The sequence below is a fragment of the Kryptolebias marmoratus genome, linkage group LG15 (assembly GCF_001649575.2).
Source record: "Kryptolebias marmoratus isolate JLee-2015 linkage group LG15, ASM164957v2, whole genome shotgun sequence".
Lineage (NCBI taxonomy): Eukaryota > Metazoa > Chordata > Actinopteri > Cyprinodontiformes > Rivulidae > Kryptolebias > Kryptolebias marmoratus.
Window position 1 is genome coordinate 25,710,390 of NC_051444.1, and position 24,605 is coordinate 25,734,994.

The window sequence follows — 24,605 nt, forward strand, 5'->3', positions numbered from 1 at the left end:
GTTAGGAGGCATGTTGTGAAAGCTAAGTTACATTTTGTTGTTGTTGTTGTTTCCTACAGAGCATTGCACTGTAACAAGATGAGCAGTGTTAAAGTTTTATTTATCAGTGGCCATAATGTTATGGCATATCTTAGGCCAGTTTAAAATGTTGTCACGTCATGGAGAATGTTCTGCTATCGGAACAAAAATGTCACTTTAGCACAAACATGACAAAATAGAACATTTGTGACGGAGGGTTGACTTTTTTTCTGTAAGTCATTCAAATGTCATACAAGCACTTTTTTTTCTCCCCTTTTTATTCTGCGCTGTTATGCTTGCATTTATTGTGCAGGTGAAGATAAGGAGGAAGTTGAAGAGTACTGACAAGGACAATGGTCCAACTTCTCCCACAGTACCCAGCATCACCTGCGACTCTGTGTTCGACAGTGGGAGGGAGCTAAGTTCAGATGTTTACAGCACTGTTGGCACAGGTATCAGAAAAGGACACATTGTACTGCATGCTTGTGCTTAGTAGTGGTTAGTGATGTAGTGCTTTTATCAGTAATATTGTGCGTGGGTATTACAAAAAGGAAAACTGTTGTGTCAAAATATTTGCTGTTTTTCTAAAGTCAAACTCATTAAATTGAGAGTAGACAATTGCAATGTCAGTCAAAATGCACACAGAAAAAATAAATAAATAATGAAATTAAAAATGATAATAATTAAGCAGTTTTTTCTCTGGCTGCTAATCAAACATTTATTGGTTCGACTCCAAAGAGAAGAAGATTTGATGTTCAGAGGAAAAGCTTGCGCTCATGACAGATTGAAAAGAAAAACTCAAAACATTTAAAATAGAACAGCATGCTGCTTGGAAAAAAAAAAAGTGACATTCCTCTGATGAGACTTAAACATTACAAAGCTCCAGCCAATGTTCAGCACCGCCAAACCTCTGTAATAAAGAGTCAGCAGCAATATAATGAAGTATTACATGTCAATAACAAATCATTAAATAAATCATTCTTTTGCTCCTGCCAGCTTGTTTTAAAATTGTTTAAACTTTTTATTATTTTTTTATTTTTAAAAAAGCTAAATTGAAGATAAAGTAATGGTTGAAACAAAATCTACATTCATCTTCTTGAAATATAAGCCTGTTGGTTTTCAATTTGGTCTAAAATGAAATATCTTACCCATTGTTGAATTAATTAGTTGGACCGCTTTGGACAAATTCAAACAGGAAACACTGCAATCATGTATCTTATTGTGTTAGTTTTTGCTCGCACTTCCACCTAATGATCAGCACATCAATTATCCAGCTTATTTTCCCTGACTAACCTACAGAGGCACTTTATTGGTCTTAGTGCTTTTAATATCTCCTCCAGACGTGTATGCTAGAAGAAATTGTATAAAAGCGTTAGGACGCATTGTTGCCTCTCTGTGTATTGAAAATCAGGTTACCCTGCCTTTTTACTATGGTAACTGGGATGTGTTCCAGTTTGCCAGTGACCCTTTAAAAAGCTAAAGTGACTTTAGAGAATACAATGACCCACCTTAACTTTGCACTATAATATAGTCTTATAAAAGAAATAAATAAAGTAAAACTTTTTTTTTCGCCCACCTTAAAAAAAACAATCCATGTTGAGGATTGTATAAACTGTAATATATATATATATATATATATATATATATATATATAAATTTGGTAATTAAAATAACCCCATGGTCTAGAAATAATACAAGAGAAAAGCTGCTGATGCTACAACTATGATTTTAATAAAATCTATACTGATTTTAATTTTGATGCTAACAGCACTTTTTTTCTTCTCCTACCTTGAACAGTGAACACTTACCTCTTCTTACAACATCATTGTAGACATTTAATAACCCACGCAAAAACCATTTTCTGCGGTTTTTGAAAATGAAATGCTTTCCTCTTTTTAATTGGATTAACAGTTCAAGCCTACATTGTCCTGCCTTTTCTGGTAGCTACCTTTTCACAGTGTGCCAAATGATGTAAATGGGGGCCAGTAAAAGTCTGTTCAGTTTCATTAACTTTGAATATACTGTACTCGCTGACCTATTGAACTACAACTGGGAGTTTAATTAAGAGAAAAAAAAAAAAGAAAAAAGAAGTATGCACATTTTTCTGTGTCTGATGTCACTAATATTTTCTACCAAAACTCGTGGGGATGGATGGATGAACAATGATGTTCTCATGTTTTGAAGATGTTTTCCTCCTTTGAAGATTCGTTTGAACTGAATAAACCTCAGCCTTCATTATCCTCAGTGCTGCACGCGAGGCGTTAATGGATAATATGTTCATAGATGAATAAAATAAGATACTAGAAAGGACAGTCTGTTTTGAACCGAGATACATACGAATACTTTCAGCACATCCATAGCATGTGACATCTAATTGGATGGCTCTCTTTCAACTGCCTAGTTATATGACCTTTTTCTTTTCAGTTGCTAACAAAAAAAAAAAAAAAACTGTAGATGGTGTAACTGTGCAAATGGTTTTGCTTTGCACTCAGTTCTCATAACACGGGCAGGATTTACCTTCCCTAGTTGCGCAGATAGACTTGCATGACAGCTCACTCCATGTTCACAGTGAATCAGCGTTGTTGATTTGAAGCAAATCTGATTATATAGAGGCCAGACTGCACACCTACCATCCACAGCATGGTGCTTTTAACTTTAATGCATTTTATTAAATTGCAACAGAAATTGTGCATTAGTTGCAGAGACTTTACTCAGCTGTCAGCTAATATTGTTCGTATCAGACTTTTAAAGAGGTTGCATTTGAAATGTACACGAGCCACTGAGCATTTTGGGGGGGCTGAAAAGAATCTTCAAGGATGAAGAATTCTTTTTGTAGACATGGCTGAAATTAGGCCCAAGTGGGGGAGGTTTTGTAAATATCTCGGCTCAGTCAGGGACCTTGATTAAATCTTTTACTTGGTTTGGGAGTAAATAATAAATAAACCACAAGAGATGCTTTAACTTGAAATCTGTACTATCCTAGCATTTTTGACAACCTACTGAGGCAACCACACCTGACCCACATTATCACCTGTCAGGCTGATTTGTCTGCAGTGTCTAAGTTGTAATATCTGATTTATGCTTCATGAAGCATAAGTCAGATAATACAACTATCTATTATATTACCTTTGGCCCTATACAGTGTCCCAAAGGCACCTTGTTTTCAGCACATGTGTATTGTTCAATTTTTGTAGGTCATATTACTTGAAATGATGTGTTACTTTGACATTTACCTGCCGATACAATAATGTGATTCATATTTTCAAACATTATATATATATTTTTTTTCACTTTTTGAATTTATGATCAAAATATTGGTAAATGAAAAATGGGTAAGAGGAGTCTCTACACATTTACACAGCAAACTAGTTTGTGTTCAGAGACATATTTGTTTTAACTTAAGTTGTGCTTTTGTTGTTGTTGTTGTTTGTTAATTGTCTGATATTTAAATGAAGAGAGAAAACCCTGTCTTGGGGGTTAAATATGGTCAAATTTCAGAGAAAGTTATTCAGGACTAAATGAGGAATAGACACCAGCAGGAAATAGTTGCTATTGTTTGCAAGATTTTATTTTATTTAATACGGTTGCAATGTCTCCACTTCATTATGTGTTAATTCTCATGCCACAGAACTTGTAATTAATTATCTCCGTTGTAGAAAATATAATGTGAATGGATTCATAAATGTTCAACCTTAGCACTTCATTTTTGATAATACAGTATTTTATACTTCTAAGATTTAAATGAAAGGTTTGGTTGCTCATGTTTCTCTGTATCCACACTGGGTGAAAAATGCAGAACTACTCTTTAACAGTTTATTTGCCCATTTTCTCACTTGTGTCTTTTTTCCCACTTCTGGTGTTTTGTCTGTGCGCCTGGTTTAGCAGGACCGCAGGCATTTGGAGGATGTGGTGAGCTGCTGTTAGTGTCCATGTTCTGCACATGTCCTTTGCACTTGCACTGTCCTTGCTTGTCTCTTTTTAACTTCTGCCTGTTTTCTGATTAATTATATGACTAATGAAAAATAGAATGTGCTCCTTATACTTCAATTTTGACTGCAATTTTTTTTCCACAATTGGGGTGACGTTCTTGCTTTTCTATCTTTGTGCTTCAGATCGTCAGCAATCATGGACGTCTTTGTCTTCCCTTCAGTTCAGCTTGTCACCACCAGGTAATGTCATGTATAATTTATTCCATTATATTTGTTACTTTAATGGTCTTGGTGCAAACAAGGAACATTGCATACACTGGTTGTAAATGAAGTTAAAATGATAACATCTTGAGTAATAACATGGGCCCATAAGTTCAGCTGGGTTTTAGCAAAATATTTAACTTTTTTCTGTTTTTTTTTCTTTTCTTTTTTTTTTTCATAAAACAAAACACAAGAGCTGTGCATGTGCCGGACTGCCACACAAACCTTCACAAGCACTTAAAGCAGTTTTTTTTTTTTCTTAGCTCTGTCAAGGGAAGTACAAATCTGCTTGTCAGAGCATGTGAAGTTACATTTGTTCTTGTTAACAGCTCAAATTAAGACCTTACCATTTCAAATCCATCTAAAGCAGTGTCACTTCACACCATTCTTTTTTTTTTTTCACACATCAAAATCATGAACCTGTTGTATCACACTTCTTTAACTGGTGAGGTTTCAAAACACCGCTTCTCCAGACTGAATAATCAGCTCAGTTTTATGCTGGCTTCAGCAACAGTTCTACAAGCAGCTCTATGTTAATTATTTACTCGTTAATGAATTATGTCTTTAAAAATATTTAAGCAAAACTAATGACTACACATGACCTGTTATTGTGGAAGATCTGGATGTTTTGGACTTCATTAAAGGAAAAAAAAGCTGCACTTTACACACGGTGGGTTTCTCACACTGTGCACTCAAGATTCATTGTCTGCTGTGGTGAAGAGAAAAACATTATCAGACTGTGAAATTACCGTGAAAAACAAACAACAACAACAAAATGTTGACACTTCGGTATTTTTCTTGCGGATATTTACGCTGCAACTATTGGCAGGAAATCCTTTCATTAAAAATCACATAATTGACTTGAGGTCTTACGTGCATGATGAGGTGCCATCTCTAAACTGCAAATTGAAACCATCTGAATACCCTCCACCTACTCTGAAACCGTGGTGGCCATGAAACATGGATTAAAAAAAAACACACTTAAAAGTGTTAGCTTTTTTTTGTTCCCCCTTGCAAGCTACTGCAATAACATGGCTGTGCAACATGGCAAAGGGTCAAGGAGACTGAAGACAACTCACAAATCATTCTCACACAGTTCCACACTAGTAAAGACATGGTTTTAAAGCTATATATTCTTTGAATAATGATAATTACTCACTCAGACTAAATACATTTGTAAAATGTTGGACATTTGAATTTCATTATGCTAGAATGGACAGATTAAACAAGAATTTTTGAAGCTTTGGTTTGATGTATACTGATAATGAATGAGGTGTAAGTGGGTGTATAATTCATAAATGGTAAAATCAGAACTTTTTCGTTCACCCAAGTACAATGAAAAAGTTGAGAGAAGCCAGATTTGGTTAGTCATTCTGCACCACACTACAGAACGCAAAAAACAGTGTACACTGAAAGTGTACTGAGCTGCATATGCCAGGGAATTAACATAAGAAAACACTCATTTTAAGGATTTCAAAGGAAAAGGGACAACAGATGCTAGGATCGGTTTCAGCTTATGATTTGTGTGAGTATTACCACCTAGCACAAAGAGCAGGATCAACAGGTAGTGGATTTTTTAAGCTAAAGGCTTGGAAGGTTTAGTTGAGTCTTGAAGTAAAGTATAAAATCAGATAGCATACACATCAAAACCTGTTTTAGAAAGGTTCAAGAAAATAATCATCAAAAACACCCCAAAACATTTCAGGGCTTTCTGCAGAGCCACACTATGAGACAAAAACAGCAAAAACGAGAGGTTTGCTGTCAACAGGAAGACAGCCCCCAGAGAAAAGCACCCTCAGAAGTGTAGTGTTGGATCGTTGATGATGTGGGACTGTTTTTAATTAAAAAGACCCTAACAATCTTGATAAGATACATGATGTTGTGGAATCCATCAAATACCTCATTTGACATGCCAAATTGTTTCCTACAAAAAAACCCATCTGGGTAGGCCTCGAGGGAAAATGTCTGGAAAAGTAGAGATCAATGAAGCAGCACCAGCAGACCCAATCAGACGATCCAATTCTTGTCGAAACCAGCTTGGAAAGAGCAAAAGGTATCTTTTCAATCAGGAAAAATGTAACTGTCATTCTCAGCTCTCTGTTTAAAGAAGAAAATTTCCCCCATTTAAGGGTGACCTTTAAGCTTAGGTATAGCTGCTTTGTGTCAATAATTGATGGGAACTGATAATAAAAAGCACACAAATCATAGCTATGAAGGACAGATTTGCTCATGACTGTGATCTTACAACTTCTACGAGAATTTATCTGTGTCTTGGGATGAAATACAGGTGATTAATGAAAATGCATCTTTTTGTGCCAGAAATTTGAAATCAGGCCACATCATTATAGGAAAATTATTGGAGAGCTAAAAATGTGTGCTTATTTATGAAAGAGGCCACAAGTTATAAGCCAGAAGGAGCAAAAACCTCAGCTTGAAGACCTAAATTCCTAAGATTCCTTAAAGGAATGGCACCCTTTACCTTGAAGACTGAAGTAATCTTATGTTCATAGGAGACAGAGATGGAGCTGTTTTGGTCATGTCCCATTTAAAATATTTGTTGTGTATAACTTCAGATTACTAACACATCAAATGTTAGCTCAATATCTGTTTGATTGACTGAGTTATAGCTATTGTGAACTTCCCTCAGTTACAAGAAACAACAGTTGTGGCACAATTTCAATAAAACAGACTGAGCCATGGCCATTTTTTTAACAAATTCAGTTGGCTGTAGTGGCCATCTTGAATTGGGTTGACTTCAAAAGTTATTCACTTATAGATGTATATCCACTGATTACTTTTTGATAGTTTCAGTAAATGTCATCTAGTGGTTCAATGAGTTACTTTGTGCGTCTGTTTGTGTATCTGCTTGCTACCAAAGACACGGACAAAAACATCATTATCCGCCTTCGCCTTTCAGCAGTGGGCAATAAAAATGAAGCGGCTGCCATTGTTAGTATCGATCCATCCATTTCCTTTACCCATTTTTCCTGTCTGGGTCGGTGCTGGTGCCTGTCTCCAGCCGTCACTGTGTAAGAGACAGGGGGACATCCTGGACAGGTCGCAAGTCCATCACAGGGACACATCGAGACAAACAAGACAAACAACCATTTATTCTCAAAGGGACAATTTGGAGTTACCAATTAACCTAACATGCATGTGTTTCATCTGTGGGAGGAAACTGGAGTACCTGGAGTAAACCCACGCTTGCACGGGGGCCATTGTTGATATCCTGGAGTAAATTTTTTCTGCTCATGTTGCTTAACTAAATGTAAATGACTGTGATTGTGTCAGACTGTGCAGTGAAAAGAAGCCCAGGCCTTTTGGATTCCCAGCCCCCCACCCCGCTCCAGAGGAACAGCAGCTATGCAGACGACCTCGAGCTGGAGTCAGAGCGAGAGACAGAACTGGCTCCTGCTAGCTCAGTGTCACAGTGAGTTCATCACCATCGCATTGCATTGCTGTTGCATGAGAAATAAACACAGCATTAGTCATTGTGTTTATGTTTGAGTTCCTTTTAAAGTGTAAATCTACGTCTTTTCTTTTTTTTTTTCTTCTTTTTTGCTATTTTTAATTAACCTTTGTAATATGCTAGACCCAGAGGGCTCATGATTCTCTATTAGGGGGAATCACTTGTGCTTGCAGAGGCGCTTGCCCAGACTGCGACTGATATGAGGAAATGAGAGTTAAGTAACTGCACTGTAATGTAAGTGCACAGTAAGTGAAACAAATGGAGCGACAGTTCTGACCCGTGGGACTTGCTTTCTAAACGGTGGCGTAATGATGCAGAGTGAGAACTGCGTTCAGCACTGTTGTTGGCAAGACAGCTCTGCTCTGCTGGCTCTAAATATATAGAAACCAGCTGTTCTCATAGAGCAACGCCACATCAAATCCCATGCTAAATTGAACCATTATGAGATACTTCTTGCTTCTATCCATAATGATGGAAGACAACGTAACAAATTTCTACTTTTATGCCTTTTAGTCTCTCTTCAACATATTCAGATGTATTAAACGCCAAAAAAAAGTAATATTGAGAACCACTTTGTTAGGTTACTGTAATAAATCTTGCAGTATTTTTATATGAGATAATTATATAAAATGTTGTATTTTTACAGAAGGGCTGGATTCACATTACAGTCCCATGCCTTACAGTGAATTGAAGATAACTGGACACTGGAGTTTCAGTAAAACCACAACATGGCAGTTCACTTACAAAATTGCACATTGAGTAAAACAAAAGGAATGTACCAAAAGAAGACAAGCTAAAGGGTAAAAAAAATAAGATGTGTGAGATGCAGTTGGGTAGGTGAAAACTAAAAATAATCAGGTCCCCATTACAACTCATGAAACACTGAGCATTTTTATTGGGTCTTGAAAGAAAACAACAAAGAAAAAGATGATTTCCTAATAAAAAATACAGAAAAATAAATAAATAAAGTAAGTAAGTTTATGATCAGGACAGAGTATATACAATGAGACAAAACAAGGTGATTTTTGTTTGGTTCTATTTGATACTAAAATTGTTACACTACCTTCTTTCGGCAAAAGTACATGAAGAGTATTGGCCCCAACTCTAAACAAAACTGCATTCTTATGATTTGTAAAAGTTCTTTAAAACACGTGTGATATTGTTAGCATGTCACCAAAGGAAAATCTAAAATATGCTCAAAGTACCTGAGTGTGAGCTTTGTGTTTCACCTTCAGATAGCTGTTGGTTGTATAACTCAAGGGTCTGAGTCACCCAAGTTTGACTCTAGTTTGAGATCAATATTGTTTCCTTTTGAGTTCAGTATTCTTTTATTTTCATTGTTTCGGTTTGTTTCTTTTGATCTTTTATTCTATTTTTTCTCATGATTTTAGCAGATTTAAAGAAAATAATTTTCACAGAGTTAGGTTTTATTTCTCATAATTCATGTTTACTCTGTGCTGATTTGTGGGGCTGTGCTTTAAATAATATTTAACCAGCAGGCATTTAAGCCTTCCAAACTATTTAGCTATGGCTTCTTTTGTGGTAAAGTAGAGAGACAAAATGTGCTTCTCTTGAACAAAAATAACTAAATAGTAAGCATCAAGTTTGCATGTTCTCCCCGTACAAGTGTAGGTTTACTCCGGGTACTCCGGTTTCCTCCCACAGACCAAAAACATGCATGTTAGGTTAACTGGTAACTCTAAATTGTCCCTATGTGTAAGTGAGAGTGTAAATGATTGTTTGTTTTGTTTGTTTCTATGTGTCCCTGTGATGGACTTGCGACCTGTCTAGGGTGTACCCCAACTCTCGCACAGCGACTGCTGGAGATAGGCACCAGCTTCTCCACAACTCAGAAAGAAAAAAAGCAGCTTAAAAAAAAAGGATGCATGTTTGGGATTGGTAGAACCTCATAAACATAAAACTCAGTGCTTTTGAGTAGTTAGTAATTCTATATAATTAAAAGAAGAAGAAGAAAAAAAACTTTACAGCTCGTCTCCCTGAACAAGGACTACAGGTCTAAGTTGAAAACAAAAAATATATATATTTTGATGGAAACAGCCAGTGTCCTCATACAGAAGGACTCAGGAGGTTATTTGAATATTTTGTTTTAAACATGAGTTTAAAAAAGAAGGCAAACGTCAATGTATTGTGTAGTGATTGTAATGTTATTGTCTCTGACCCAGAAAGGAAACGCATGCAAAGAAAATGGATGGATAGATCTATACTAGTATTTTAGGAACATTAAATGAAAGTCCTTGTCTGACTAGATTGGAGTGGGTATAGTTGGAGTGATGACTTTTAAGAGTCATCTTAAAAGTCTTCTTTACAAATCATTGAAAAAAAGAAGACATTTTTAAGAAATACCTTTGATGTTATTGGCTTCATCTGTCTTTACCCAGCGTGATCAAATAAGTAGAGGAGCCACCATTGTTAAACCCTGAAAGTCTTAGCTTCCTGCAGGACTTTTTAGTCAAAACATGAATTGCTGACAGCATTGCTAGAAGGATCCTTTTATTATTGTGGTATTTTGAGACCCAAGCTTTGATGAAATAAAAGGCAGGGTAATCAAATTGGTAATTGTTCTGCAAATGATAAAAACCATTAAGTTGAAGTCTGTAATGAAAAAAAGAGAAGTGTATTTCATCCTAAGCAACCAATTTATCATATTTCACTGTCAAAAAAATTCTGATTAATAGCTTCATCTGCTAATGGTCCCTTACATATAATTTGAATTCTATGTAATTAGACTTCATCAGTAATGATGGAATCTGCTGGTTACTTGAGAAAAAAACAACACTGAGAGGATTTTAATTTGGGTTTAACCATGAAAATCTCTAAAGAATAATCCAGCTGCATAAGAAAATGTGCTTTCTTGCTTTTTTGCTGAGTGTTAACCAGAAAAGGTCAATATTAGCATTAGAACTGGGTATTCAATAAGTGCATTGAATATAAAATGAGTCTGCTAGAGTGCAAGGGAAAGTAGCACAACAAATAAGCCCTTGTTAAACTACTGGTTGTTTAACAAGGAGTAAATACTAAAAGAAATCCCATTTCATTATTTGCAACATATCCTTTGCTCAAGTCTAAAAGAACAGTCTAGTATTTTTTTGAAAAGATGTTCTGTTGTTTGGCTAACCATTAGCCTAGCCTGGATGAAGACTTCTGCCATTTTTCACCATACTTTGTGCTCTATGACTGATGCCATGGCTAATTAAAAAAAAAAAAAAGCAATTGATAACTATGTGACAGAACATCACTTCAAAAATTACCAGAATATCTCATTTAATGTGAGACGGAAATTATGCAAGGCTTATATGCAAAATGTTGGACTATGACTTTAAAGGTTATGTTCTTTAATGTTTGCTGAAGAGGTTCCCGTCACACTGCTCATTAATGGTAGAGGAAATGTCTTTTGTGTTTACATTATACTTTGAGAACATGTCATCATCTGCCTGTTGAATTAAGACACATTTGCCTCTTCTGTCTGATCTCTAGTTATATCACTAACCCATATTCTTTTTATTATGAAAATGGATTTCCATAATAGCTCACAGAGCACATTATTGACATTTCATTGTACTAATTTGACCAAATGTTATGATAGCCTTTTTGCAAATCAGCCTATTGCTCTGCCTGTGAGAGGTCCATAATGAGACTCATACAGACCTTTCTTTTTTCTTTCTTTTTTTTTTTTCTTTACAGCAAACACAACTCACCGGAACACTCACTCTTCTCCCACCTCGCATCTCCGTTCACTTCTTTTTCAGAGTAATGAACCCTGATAAGTAACAGCTATTCAATAATTCCCACAACCTAATAATGTAGGCTAACTACCTCACAATCACTCTGGGCTTTTTACTATTTCTCACCCGCCTTTGTTCTCACTGCTCATCACCTTGGTAACACTCAAAAGAAACCGAGCCGTGAGGGAGAAGCTTTGATGTGGGCTGAGCAGTAATCACGAGCATGCTTAATATTTTCCTTCTAAACTGATGAGTTTGGTATAAAGGCCATGTCATCCATCTTCCCTTTGTTTCACTCTGATGTCTGTTTCAGTGGAGAAACAAAAAAGCAGCGATAGAAGACGACAAACTTCCAATTTGATGTTTTGTACAAGGTCATCTGCTTTTGGGCTGATGCATCTGTTTAAATAATGTAAAGGAGAAATTGGAACTAACAAGTGAAAATTAATATGGAGCTCTTTTTCACAGACTAACAGAGTCGCATCGGAAAGCCATCCGTGTTATTCAGAGAATGCGCTATTTTGTGGCCAAGCGAAACTTTCAGGTAATACCAAATAAGATTGTCTCAGCATGCATTTTTCTACACTTTTTCAAAAAATGTTTGTGCTTGCTGATGTAATTAAAGGTCTAGCACTCCTTGAGGGAATGCATACCGTTTGCCACCTTTCATGCCAGACTCTGAAACACAGATCATCTTATAATGAGAAGGAATGGAGTTGTAGCTGTTTCTGTCAAACCTTGTAAATGATGTTATGTGCGATCTAATCTGAGATCTTGCAAGACGTGTTATCTCTAGAGTATATATTACAGAACTTTGCTCAGCTGTGGCAGCCATCTTGAATTGGGTAGACTCCAAAACCTAATCAGTTGCAGATGTAGCCGATGATTACTTTCTAAGAGTTTTGTTAAAATGAGTCCTGTGGACCATGAGACATTTTGCTGACAGACAAACCGGGTTGACTCCAGCGTTTTAAACATGATGAGCAGCATTTGTTGTGAATGACACTTGGCTACAACCACACCACTTTTTGGCACAAAGTCTGTAAAACTGCCCAATGACAGCTGGAGATAGGCACCAGCCTGCATGGCACTGAATTGGAAAAGTGGATAAAGAAGATGAATGAATGGTAAAAAATACATATTTGTAAAAATCTCATGGCAAAGTGTGCAAATGAGCACATCAGGAGCATAGTAGGGGGAAAAAGTGGGTAGAGCTTAAAAGATTAAAGAATTGTTTAAAATTGGAGAAGCTACTGAATTTTCAGTAACACTTGGCTTCACTCAGTCTCAAAACATCCTGTAGCTTGGACTGGCATTAAAAACTCCTATTTAAACATTTAAATCCCAAGCCTGCCTACATAAAAACCTAATGCTATTTTTTATGACAAATCTTGAGGCATCTTCAATGCAGGGTTTGACATTTTACAAAAAACCCCCACTAAAATCAGAAGTAAGCTAAAGTGGATGCTAATAAAACAGAAATAAAACCAGTACTTCACAATGAATCTATTCCACTTCTGCAATGACACTGGCTCACATGGTTTGAAACTAAGATACTGATTTCTAAGAAGCAAATGTAAGCTTAGACAAGTATGTCTCTAATGTAAGAATTTGGAAATGCTCCACTTTCTTTTAGACCAAACATATGGTTTATTGCAAATGCCCCACTGAAGCAGCTGCTATGCCGCAGACAGAGGGGTGAAGCAGTTTACTTAAACTTGCTTTAGGGGATGTTCCATCTTTCATGAGTACAACCACTGTATGTGAGAGCTTAGCTGGGTCCACAGGAAGTACATTTTCACATCACAGCCCCCACACATCAAGCAGCAGGTTTTTGGAAATCACGAGAAACTGCACAGGACAGAGCATTAAACCGTCCTTGCAGAGTGTTCCCCACACTGGTCAATTAAAATAAAACTGAAAGCTACAAATTGCTGTGTGTGCACAATTAATCGCTTGTGTGTGGGCTGTAAACCTCCCTACGCACACCAAGCTCGGCCTTACTGATTACAGAGTTGGAGAGCCACAAACAACATCAAAACAGTTCTCCAAAAATAAGTGTTTCCTGCAGAAAACCAAATCGTAAAACATGTAAAAACAATCTTAGGCTTCAGTCATTTAACAATCTAAAGCGCTATTTTCCTGTTTTAGCAAGCCCGTAAGCCATATGAGGTGCGAGACGTGATTGAACAATATTCTCAGGGTCACCTCAACCTCATGGTGCGCATCAAGGAGCTTCAGAGAAGGTAAGCTGAGTAAAAATAGCCTCATGTGAATTGCATCCTCTGAGTAATGTATGATGCTCATGTTGTAGGTTCTGCTCTTTGCCAGCAGGACTAAAACATCAACAGATGCACAATTCCCCCAAAACAACTTTAAACACAAAGCAGAGGAAGTATGAGAGAGTAAATAGAGGGGCTGCATTTTCTTCTAACTTGAGCTTCTGATTGTTTCTCTCAGACTAGACCAGTCTTTAGGGAAGATGACTTTGTTCCAGACGGGTTCAGGTAATAAGTCACTTCACTTTGCACTCAGAATACACAGTCTTAACTTTGAAGCAAACCACATATCTCATCCTCCTGTTGTATTGTTTGCCCATCTCATGTCAACCTCTGAAGACCGAGCCAGAGACAAAGGGAACAACTGTATTGGATCAAGGCTTGACAGGATGGAAGAAAAGGTGAGACTTATAAACTTAACGTCTTTTTGTTCTGTTTAGGGAAAAGAGTCAACTAAAGAAACTATATTGTCTGCGAAAATGCCATGTAAATACTAATGGCTGAATGACTTTGATGAAGAAGCTACAACTGAGTGCTTAAAGGTGAAAATAAGCATAACAGAGACTAAAATTTGCAGAATCCAATCTAAAAACTAAAGGAAAATAACAGTAGCTAGACCCTAAATTCAGCAGAACAGTACCTGAACGCAGCAGAACAGTGGCTAAAAGTAGCAGAGCTGTAGCTTAAATTAGCAAAACAAATGATGATAGCTAGAAAGAATGAATACAATTTTTTTAATATTCAAACCAGGTTTGTGTTGTACTGATTTGAGTTTGACTTTTATAAAAACACAGCTTCCAAACTTTCCTTTGAGAGATGTTGACAAATATAATATATTTGGACAATCCAACAAATGTTTATCCATCTTTATTTATGTAATGCAACAAAAGATTTGTGTTTACATGCGTCCATTATTATTTCAAAGAAAAAAAAACTTGAACAAACTCTGCTACTTCTGCAGCTCACAAAGAGCAGCCTTCTGCTTTCATTTTTAGACATGAGTCAAAAGAAACCTTCCACCTGCAATTCTCTCTTCAAGTGTTTACCAACACACACTTGAAGTCCTAGATAACATGATCAAATGCAATGCATTTCTTTGAGAGAGAAAAGCTGTGATTTTCCTGGAATTATAAATGATGTGGAGGTGCTGCTTAATATTAACAGGCTGAATGCACTGTTTTTATCTGGGTGTTTTATGTTCTTGCAACATAGTTCTGTTTTAATAAGCTGTAATTGCAGCTGTGAGGTAATTTTGCAGAATACAATAACTGATTTGCCTTATTAATATCTGCCGAAAATCTTGTTAGATTACTCATATGGACCAAACTCTGAACCGCATCGCTGAGTCTCTCACTTTACTGCTGGACCAGAAGGACGATGGAGGCGGCGAAAGCAGAGGCAGGCTGAGACCTCGGCTTAGACGAACCTGTAATGTCCTCCCCAGCCAGGATAGCCTGCCAGGCTATGACCAGCTGTCTTCATCCCCATTGTCCTTCTCCTCCTCCAACAACACAAGCGCCGCACTTTGCCCCAACCCTCCCCTCAGCTCCACCGCCAGCCAGGAGGAGAGCTGCTGAAAAGCTGAACCCAAATGTTTGCTCATCTATATAAGATGAGTGATGGATACTCACTGAATGAACTGAACTGTTAAGCACATACAGCCGCATCTGCTCTAAGTGATGTAATCATGATATTTTGTTGCATATTCTCACTGTGTATGAGGAGCATACAATGTATGAAAAGAGAAACTGTCTAAAACTGCAAAATGCCTTAACCCCCTTATTGTGTTCTAGTTGAGTTTGATCATTTTGTAAGTTTTCCTTCTGAAAAAGTATACATTAATATATAATTTCCTTTGATCTGATTAACATTAAATTCCATGCCCTCATTCACAGATGCCGTCTAAACAGACTAAATCAGTTTTGATCATATTTCATTAAATTTTGTTTGTTTTATTCAACTTTGTCGCACTCTCTGTGTTCTCGATCAAAAATGGCCGATCGTTAGAAATGACTGTGCGAGACACTGGGTTTGTAAAATTGACTTCAGCAGGTGGTTACAATTATTTTCCCACACCCTCTGTTGCATTTGTTTTTGAGTGGACAAGCTCACACGTACACACAAACACACATGTCTCACTCCCCCTTTTTGGCTTCCATGGAAACAACTGTGGAAATCTGTCACTGACATTGTTTCAATCATATATAGAACTCTTTGTTATGCCTCGCTCGCAGTTCATTCTGTGGCCGTACAATGATTGAATGAAACACTGTTATTAAGACCCTTGATTATATCTTAAATCATAACATCAGTGATGAGGAGAGAGGCCAGAAACCTGACGTGAAAGACACTTTAGACCAGGAATCAGAAGTTGAAGACAAGCACAGAACATGGCAACTGATGTGGAGCAATGCAGCGATGAGGAAGAGGACCCTGCTGAGGATGCAGTTTGTTCTGTTCAAAGAGGGGGGATATAGCTTGGTCTTCACCCCCAACTGAGAGGAGAGGCCAGTTTCTTAGCTGTATATTGTTCGTATATTTCCAAAGGAATAGAATTACCACAACATACAACAACTGTTTCTGGTAGATTTTGCAGAAGGTTTTTTGAATTATGTTTTATCTGAAATGTATTCAAGTTGATGCCATAAGACTAACTAGTCAAACCTGCTCATACTGCTTATATAAATAGCTGAGCAAGAAAAAGAAAACACTCACTTATTTCCTAAAGGCATAAAATAAACTCAAAGCTGATGTATCTTTAATATATTTAGCACTTTTTTTATTTACATCTTTTGGGATTTCAGAAATATTATAAAAGCTAAAGCACTCAAGGGGAATTTTTGCATGGCCAGGGTTCATAACAACCCTCGTGGCAAACATCACAACTTGTAAACAGTTTTTGAAGGCAGCTAAGAGCTGGTTTGGAGGATGCTTCTGCTCATTTTGTTTTGTAAAAAAACAAAAAAGAAAAGGGAGGTTGTGATCTATTCTGACCTGTGTTCCATGCGCTGTGCCTTTGAGGTCTATCCTCGGGTTTTAAATGCTGCAAAGGTCAGCAGACTGTGACGTTCAACCTACGGTTTGTGATTAGGAGCGTGTCAACGCCTGACATTCACATACTAACTGCTGCAACACAAAGCCAAATCATGATCGATCCAAACTTATGTTTAACCAATAAGAATGTGTTCCATTCCCAAAAAATGTTTTCCTCCTTTTCTTTTCTGCAAGCATAGAATTGTTTCCTGTAGGTAAAAAAAAAAATCAAGTTTTATTCATCCACATATTTGTCTGGAAACTTCTGATACTATGTTTTGTAATGGTGAAGGAAAGGTTTTCTTCTCATCCCTATTCTGTGAGTCATACTTGTGCTTACTGCCAAATCTTCCTGTGGTCCTTTTTTTTAATAAACAAAGACTACCAGCAGTTTCCTTGTTTAGACCTTTCTCTCGTATCAATCAATCAGTCTTTATTTGTACGGCACCTTTTCAACCGAAGTGCTTTAGACAGACAAAATTCAAAGAACATACAATACAAGTGGACAAAGTACAAAACAAAGGTTAAAAACATTTGGATAAAAATATAAAAAAGCGAATAGTTTTTTTATTTATTATTGTACAGAAAATCAATTTGAAGCAAAATTAAGAGAAAAAAAGTGTTTTTAAAATTAGTCTTAAAAGCAGAAAAGTGTGATGGACTCGCATACCTGGACTGGGAGCTGAAAATGAAAACTAAAGACTGGACTGACTGATCTTTGAGACAGTCAGGAAGCTTTTATTCTAAGTGCACAAGGGCCAAGAATGTAAGAAACCTAAAAAACAGACACCCAGAAGCAATTTGCTGTGTTCTTATGACCTTCCTCTCATTTAGACGAGCAGACTTTTTTTTTTTCTTTTTCATTGTCAAAGTTTTTAGTAGGTGCTTGAACAGATTTCTGCCAACTATTGAGAGGAGGTTTGAGAAGTGAGAGTGAAATTTGCATCACATGGCTTCCTTTTCCTCACAAATTATTCATCTAAAATCTGTATTAAAATGTCCAAAGCTTTGCTGGTTCTTCCTTTTTTTATTTCACTCCAGAACAGCTCAGACTATAATTGAAAAGAATGTTTCATCTTTAACTTTTTTTGGGCCTTTTGGGTAAAGTTTATCTGCTTGAAACAGAAACAGAAATTTTGGTCAATCTTCTGTACACATTTAGAACTTAAATTGGAGTGAAAAAATCATTGCACAGTAATGTTTTGAAATTGTAAAAGTTTGAGTTTGCTGTACGTATTATTTAAATATACTGTCAACCTATTTAACTGAGAAATTTTTGGCCCCTTTCTTTTTTGTTGAATTTATTATTTAATGTCGAGGTTAAAATACTCTATTATTGCTCCACTTTAAATGTATTCAATTTAACCCAACGACAATGGCTCTGCTTTAGAATCCAATGTTGTGTCTAATAACCTACTTTTAGTCAGTTTTGGGTAAATCAGATTCTGTTGTTACTGTTTCAATACTACTTCATTATCTTTTTTCCTTTTTATTATTATTATTATTATTATTATTATTATTATTATTATTATTATATTTAGATAAACTATAATAATAAAGATTGGGGTCATTATTTTAATTTTCTGATGACTTGTGTAAAATGAACTGATGAAATGAATTAGTTATATTTGAAGAACCAGTCAAGTTGTCTCTTTGTTTTTTTCCTAATATTTGTGCAACATATTTCTTTTTTATTGCTAGGAGGTGGGGGTAGATGTATTGTGTCTTATGTAAAGAGCTAATAGCCTGTCCTTTACATAGATGACCTTTGGGTAGCAGATGGGGACCTTTCTCCATCCATGGGGTGTCCATTCCTTTGCACTATGTGGACAAAGGATCCAAGTGACCATCTGTCCCTGGTGACCACAACAATGAGCTGCCCCCTCCTGAAGTGTGCTGACTGTGTTTGGTCTTTGTGCTGACCAGGAATCTGATGAGGGGAAAGTTTTGTTACATGGAGGATGTAGAGATTTACCCCCATTATTTTTTAAACATTTAAACAAACAGGATTAAATTGAACGTTCTTTTTGCACCTTTTTGTTGTTCTGACAGCTGGCTGATTTCTCTCTGAGTTGCCTTGATTTTAGCTTCCAGCCTCCTCCTCCATGGAAGACAATGCTCTTTATTAGTTGTAGGCTTGTTGTTATAGGCAAGAGTTTGCTGTGGTGTATTATTGGTCTCTTATTGGTGTGCTCTTTGGTCTCTGTGATGGTGTCAGTAGGAATACTTAGCAGTGCTGCATTCATATATTCCAGACTTTTAGAGGGTACTTTGTTTCTCAACCTGGCAAGGGGTGCAGGTCATAGGTGTCTGGCCTAGTCACAATCTTCATTCTCAGAGGCTTATCAATAGGGCTTGGTGCCCATATTCAGATTGTAAAGACAATGATATATCCCCTCTGACTTGTCATCCTGGCTCCCCCTTGCCATAGCAGTTTTGTTGTACTTTGTCAACCTCTAGATAAGATAACAAATTTCTCTCTTGAACACTGCCCTGTTGGAACCCTGGCTTCAAACGTGTTTAAGAGTTAATCTGGATGTTGGGCATCAAAGTTTCCTTAATTCCCACATTCTTCCCTTAAAGCAGCATTCCAACAGTATAAAGTTAATTTCTGTCTCTCCCTCGTTACTCTACCAAGGTTGGCAGGGGCAGGGGTTGGCGTCACTGGGCTTAAACCCTGAACACCTGGTCATCATATATATATATATATATATATATATATATATATATGGGGGTTGGGGAGTGAGTGAGTGTATACACTGTTGGTATAATAACCTGGCCAAAGAAGGAGATAGAAGGCATTGACATCAAGACATAAAAGCTCCCCACAATGCACAAAGGGTTTCACCCCAAGTCCAGCAACTTGAGACTGTACGCTGAGAGAAAGGAGGGAAGCAGGGAACGGAAACTTGCTTGTGAGGATGCTGAGTCATCTCATGCAGTTTAAAGGCACTGTCACAAAACTTTTCTGTGAAATGGCCACAAAGACCAGTCCATCTTTATGCTGCCTCTGACCATTCACAAATTCCTGATGAAGTCAACGACATCCCCCACAGACGTGAGCTTTCAAAAATGAAGAAAGCATCACAGATTCAAAAGAGGCACAGAGCAGAACTCAGCTGTGTTGACGTGGAGTGCAACATATCAACTGTCTGACAGAGATCTACTGGGTATCATTTTCAAAACATGATGAATTAACTCACTTTAGAGATTCTCTTTGTGGTTAACCATTTTTCTTTAAACTAAATACCATGTTGCTGTGCATCCTCATTAATTTTGCCTTGGAAATAAATATGTTTGTTGTTGTTGTTGAAGCCTTCAACTGGGTGATAGTGCAGACCAGATGTCATCACTTCATCACATTACTGACCCACAAAGCTGGCTTACCTCTTCATATGTTGACAGTCTCAGCTCCATTACTACCTTGCTTTGCAGCATGTAGGTGCATAAGGGGTGGGTTGGCTTCAGCCTCCCTCGCCACCTCAACCATTTTTACAAATCACACAGAGAAGTAGCAATCCTAAGCGACTGTAACATCAGGAAGGACCACAAGAAGCTGGGTAAATAGCAAGATCTGAAAGAGGAAAAAGAGAAGTTGTGGCGAGTCAAAGCCTCAGTAGTGCCAGTGGTCATCGGAGCTGTAACCCTTAAACTGGAACAGTGGCTTCAGCAGATTCTATGAACTTATACTGTATAAATATATACATATATAAGTCTAGAGTGAGCAAACAAAAAAAAAAAACACAACCAAAATTCAACATTCTGTGAACTAACATGTAAAAACATTTAAAATAGTCTGTTATAATAATAAAAATAAAAAAACACAATGAATAGAGAAACGCAAAATGAAAGATATGTTTCAGGAAACATAATAGTATTTCATGTAACACAAACAAAACACATTTCAAAATGCATGAGAACTCAAACCAACAGAAAACTTAAACAAAAATAAATATTTTTTGAAGAAATATCTATTTCACTATAGTGATTTTTAGGCTGTTGTGAGGTTGTGTATGGGAATTCAGAAACATGACACTAAACTTGTCTTTGAAGCGGTGAAACTGTGATTAAACTTTTTTTTTTTTTTTTTTACTTTTGCTTAAGTGTTATTTTGAGCACAGTTTCCTCACAATGGCAGAAAATATGAGTCAGAGTAAAAATGAACCGTAGTGAAACCGGGTTTGCTCACATGTCAGTCTGGACTGTGAAAAGTGAAAGAGACTAGTGAAAAAGACAGTCCTGAATAGTGTGTGTGTGTGTGTGGGGGGGGGGGTGAAAAGAGTTAATTTGCAGGTGAAATAGATGGCACACTCTGCTTTGTTCCCTTTGTTTTGCTCTCTGGACAGATGGCCTCTCTAAATTCTTTAGACCAGCAACTCCAACACAGTAGGGGCGAATGCACTTATCTGGGATTCAGCCTCTGTAATAAGCTCATTTGAAAATTACATTTATTGTTAATAGATATAATTTTAGGCCTGACAGCACTTTTTTTTCTTTCTTTTTTTTTGACTGTGATTATAAAATATCTCATAAAAGCCGGAAAATACAATTACTCTAAAACAAATTTCTTCTTTTGGTTACTAAACTTTCAGCTCCAATTGAATTTTCTCACTTCCAAGAGATACTTATTAAGGCCCTCGTCTGTGGCTAACACGCAGAAATACTGTATTATAAGCCGCCAGTCTTAGTGAATAACTTGGACCTAATACAACTTCATAAAATAATAAAGATAATTAAAGTATGGCACACCAGCTTGAATACATGTAAGTTAAAATGTACTGTAGCTTATAATGGACATAAAATTTCTTTTGTGTTTCTTGTTTTGGTTTTTTTGTTGTTGTTGGTGCTGGAAATGTTAAAAAGAAAGAAACAGAAGAAGAAAACTCTTTAAAACTTTCATAGATCAGTCTGGCAAAGTGTATGAAACACACTGGAATGTGTAAAATGAAACCATTTGATGTTGTTTTATTGAAAGAATTCCAAATCATAAACTATAATAACGATTTAAACATTAATGAACAATGAAAAACTTGCAAGACGAAATAACAGGAGAACACACACACACACAACTAAAATCTAATGGAGTGGGTGCTGGAACGAGAATAGAATATAAGACACAAGTGATAAAAAAGATCCCCACACGGACAGAGCTCCCGCTGCACAGTTTATTAAGTCTGACATTTAGGCCACTGCCCTTCTTCAGACCAGCAAGCTCTAAGAACTGAATCACCATCTTTAAATAGCCCTAACTCAATTGTGTAACACACACCTGTTTCGAAACACACACATTAATATTTGAAAAATGTACGAAATGTAACCTAGAACATTAAAAATGCATATAAAACACACTGAAAAAAACAAGGTTAGGGTTAGGCTGGTCGTAGTCTGTGGAGGTTAACAAAGATGGCGGGTAAGTTTATTGTTTGACCTGATTGCAGTCAGTTCTGTAGGTAAAGAATCACATCTGGTCACAAATTTTGCTTAGAACTTTTTTATTTAATGACACAGTAATCATTGTTATGAGACAAAAATGTGATTTTTTGTTTGTTTGTTTGTTTGTTTTTTGTTGTTGTTCTGGCCTTCACGATTTTGCAATAAGTATCTTTAACAAAAGTGTTGCTGAGTCAGTCAATCAATCAATCAATATATTTAAAAAGCACTTTACAAACCAAAAGGAACCAAAGTTATGTAGGTGAAATTAAAAATAAAATAGCAGCAAACCAAATAACAAAAAGCTATAAGTAATCAGATACAATATTGACAGTGTAAACAATAGGATAAGAGTATAGAGGAAAACATTGGCTGGCCTAATGGTCATGCTCTTTGGAATTAAAACCCATTTTAAAAAGATGAGCTTTTAAAAGAGCTATAAAATCAATTAAAGTTTCAGCAGACCTCACAGGAAAAGGGAGACTGTTTCAAAGCCTGGGAGCCGTGGCTGAAAAAGCTCTGCCTCCTTTAGTAAGAAGGCAGGTCCTGGGAACAACTAAGAGTTTGAGATCTTGAGATCTGGGGATCTGGGGATGTGAAGATGTAAAAGTTCATTAAGATACAGAGTTGCCAGACCATTTAGACATTTAAAAACTAAAAGCATAATCTTCTTTAGTGAAATGTACAGCTACCGGACTAGATCTACCATGATGTTTTTTTATAGCACTTCAATCTTGAGTGATCGGGTAGTTTTACCAACATACACCAAGTCGCAAGAACATTACAGGAAAAATAAACAATGTTCTACTACGACTGTCATTTACAAGTTAAAATGTCCCCATTAATAACCTGCCATTAGGTTGTATTTGTAACTTTAAAAACATAATTAAAATATTAATTACATACTTTTAATGATTTCAATTAAATAAATAAGTAACATGTTTTGCATGAAAAGACATGCACTATTTTGATTAAAGGAAAGAAAGAAAACAAATGAGGAAAAAGATAATTTTCTGCTTTCAGAACTGCTCAGCTAATGCACTGTTGCTTTGAAACAACAAAATCCATCTTCCTTTTTTTTTTTTCTTTTTTAATTTACTTAAAAGACAATTCAAGGAAGAAAAAAAAAACTAGTTATGCAAATTTGGTCATTAGTTATTGGTTGGGAACACAATGTTAGGATACATCCTGCATTCATTTCAGAATGTAAGCACTTTTGAACAAAAGCAAGCAACAAAACGTTAATAAGGACCATTTATTTATTTTTGCACACTTGCTACAAAGTGTTACAACTATTCAGAGTGATATTTTAGTCACCGAACAATATCTGCATTATTTTGACTCGTTATAAATACATGTGCTGTAATGTGCAGTTCTGGAATGCATTATTGTGCAGTTTTCTTGAAAATGTTCTGCACTATTGACTATAGGATGGTGTAATTTTCTGCTATGTCACTTTTTAGTTAAAATTTATGTTGTTGTGTAATTAAACTAAGAAGCTATTATCGCTCTCCATTTTGAACAGATATGATGGATGCAAAATGTATCAGGAAACAAATTAAGAGGATTATTGTTTTGTGTCTTTGGGCTATGGGAAATGTTTTGAGCATAAAAGACTGCAAGCCAATGTTCCCCAAGAAGAAAATGTAATTATCAGCAAATCTGAAGCATCTGTTGTGATTACATGCTTTATTAAAATTCCAATAACCGGGGAAATTTACAAGCTTTTCATTTCATTTAAAGATGACAACAACAGATTAACAAATGCAGCGGAGTGCGTTGCAGAAACTAAACAACTATGTGGACAAAGTTAAGCCAGAGCAGAATTCTTTAAATTATTAAATAGAATAAATATTCCAACAACATTAGATTAAATTCATCCCAAACACAACTATTAAAAAAAATAAAATAAAATGGTAAATAGTGATTTTAATGAAACCCTGAAAATAACATCATGTAAAATCTCATGGGATATTGCAAGATGCTATACTGAAGAGTATGTGTTGTGCATGACTCTCAGCTACTACCACATTAACTTTTAGCTGAATATTTGTAAAATTCACTGAGTTATAGCCATGTTTGCGTTTGCTTATTTAAGTTAGCTGTGGCTGCCGTCTTGAATTCGATTGACTTCAAAAGTTAAATCAATTGTGGATGCACATACAATGATTACTTTCTGAACATCTCATTAACATTTGTTCAGTGGTTTATGAAATATTTTGATAACAGACGAGGTTGAATCCATCAGGTAATGCCAAAGTTTCAGACAAAGATCTTGTGCAGTAAGTAGCACTTGGAGTATCTATTGTAAATGTCTCTCAGCTACAACACCACCAGTTTTTAGCACAATATCTGTAAAAATTTGCTGAAATACAGGCGTTATTGTGTTTTATAAATTTAGTTGGCTATGGCATCCATCTTAAATTGGGTTGACTCCAAAAGT

The 24,605-nt window shown here is 36.3% G+C and overlaps 1 protein-coding gene across 2 annotated transcripts in view; it reads left to right on the forward strand.

Moving 5' to 3' along the window:
- kcnq1.1 (potassium voltage-gated channel, KQT-like subfamily, member 1.1) overlaps positions 1-17,114 on the forward strand; it is a 55,591-nt gene extending 38,477 nt beyond the window's left edge. For both annotated transcript variants that reach the window (XM_017414248.3, XM_037979682.1), the window contains exons 10-17: positions 332-470; positions 4,131-4,187; positions 7,500-7,638; positions 11,889-11,964; positions 13,572-13,666; positions 13,881-13,927; positions 14,039-14,100; positions 15,007-17,114. In XM_017414248.3, the coding sequence (XP_017269737.3) occupies positions 332-470; positions 4,131-4,187; positions 7,500-7,638; positions 11,889-11,964; positions 13,572-13,666; positions 13,881-13,927; positions 14,039-14,100; positions 15,007-15,276 (885 nt within the window). In that variant the 3' untranslated portion in view covers positions 15,277-17,114. The remainder of the gene's footprint in view (positions 1-331; positions 471-4,130; positions 4,188-7,499; positions 7,639-11,888; positions 11,965-13,571; positions 13,667-13,880; positions 13,928-14,038; positions 14,101-15,006) is intronic.
- Positions 17,115-24,605: the final 7,491 nt, after the last annotated feature.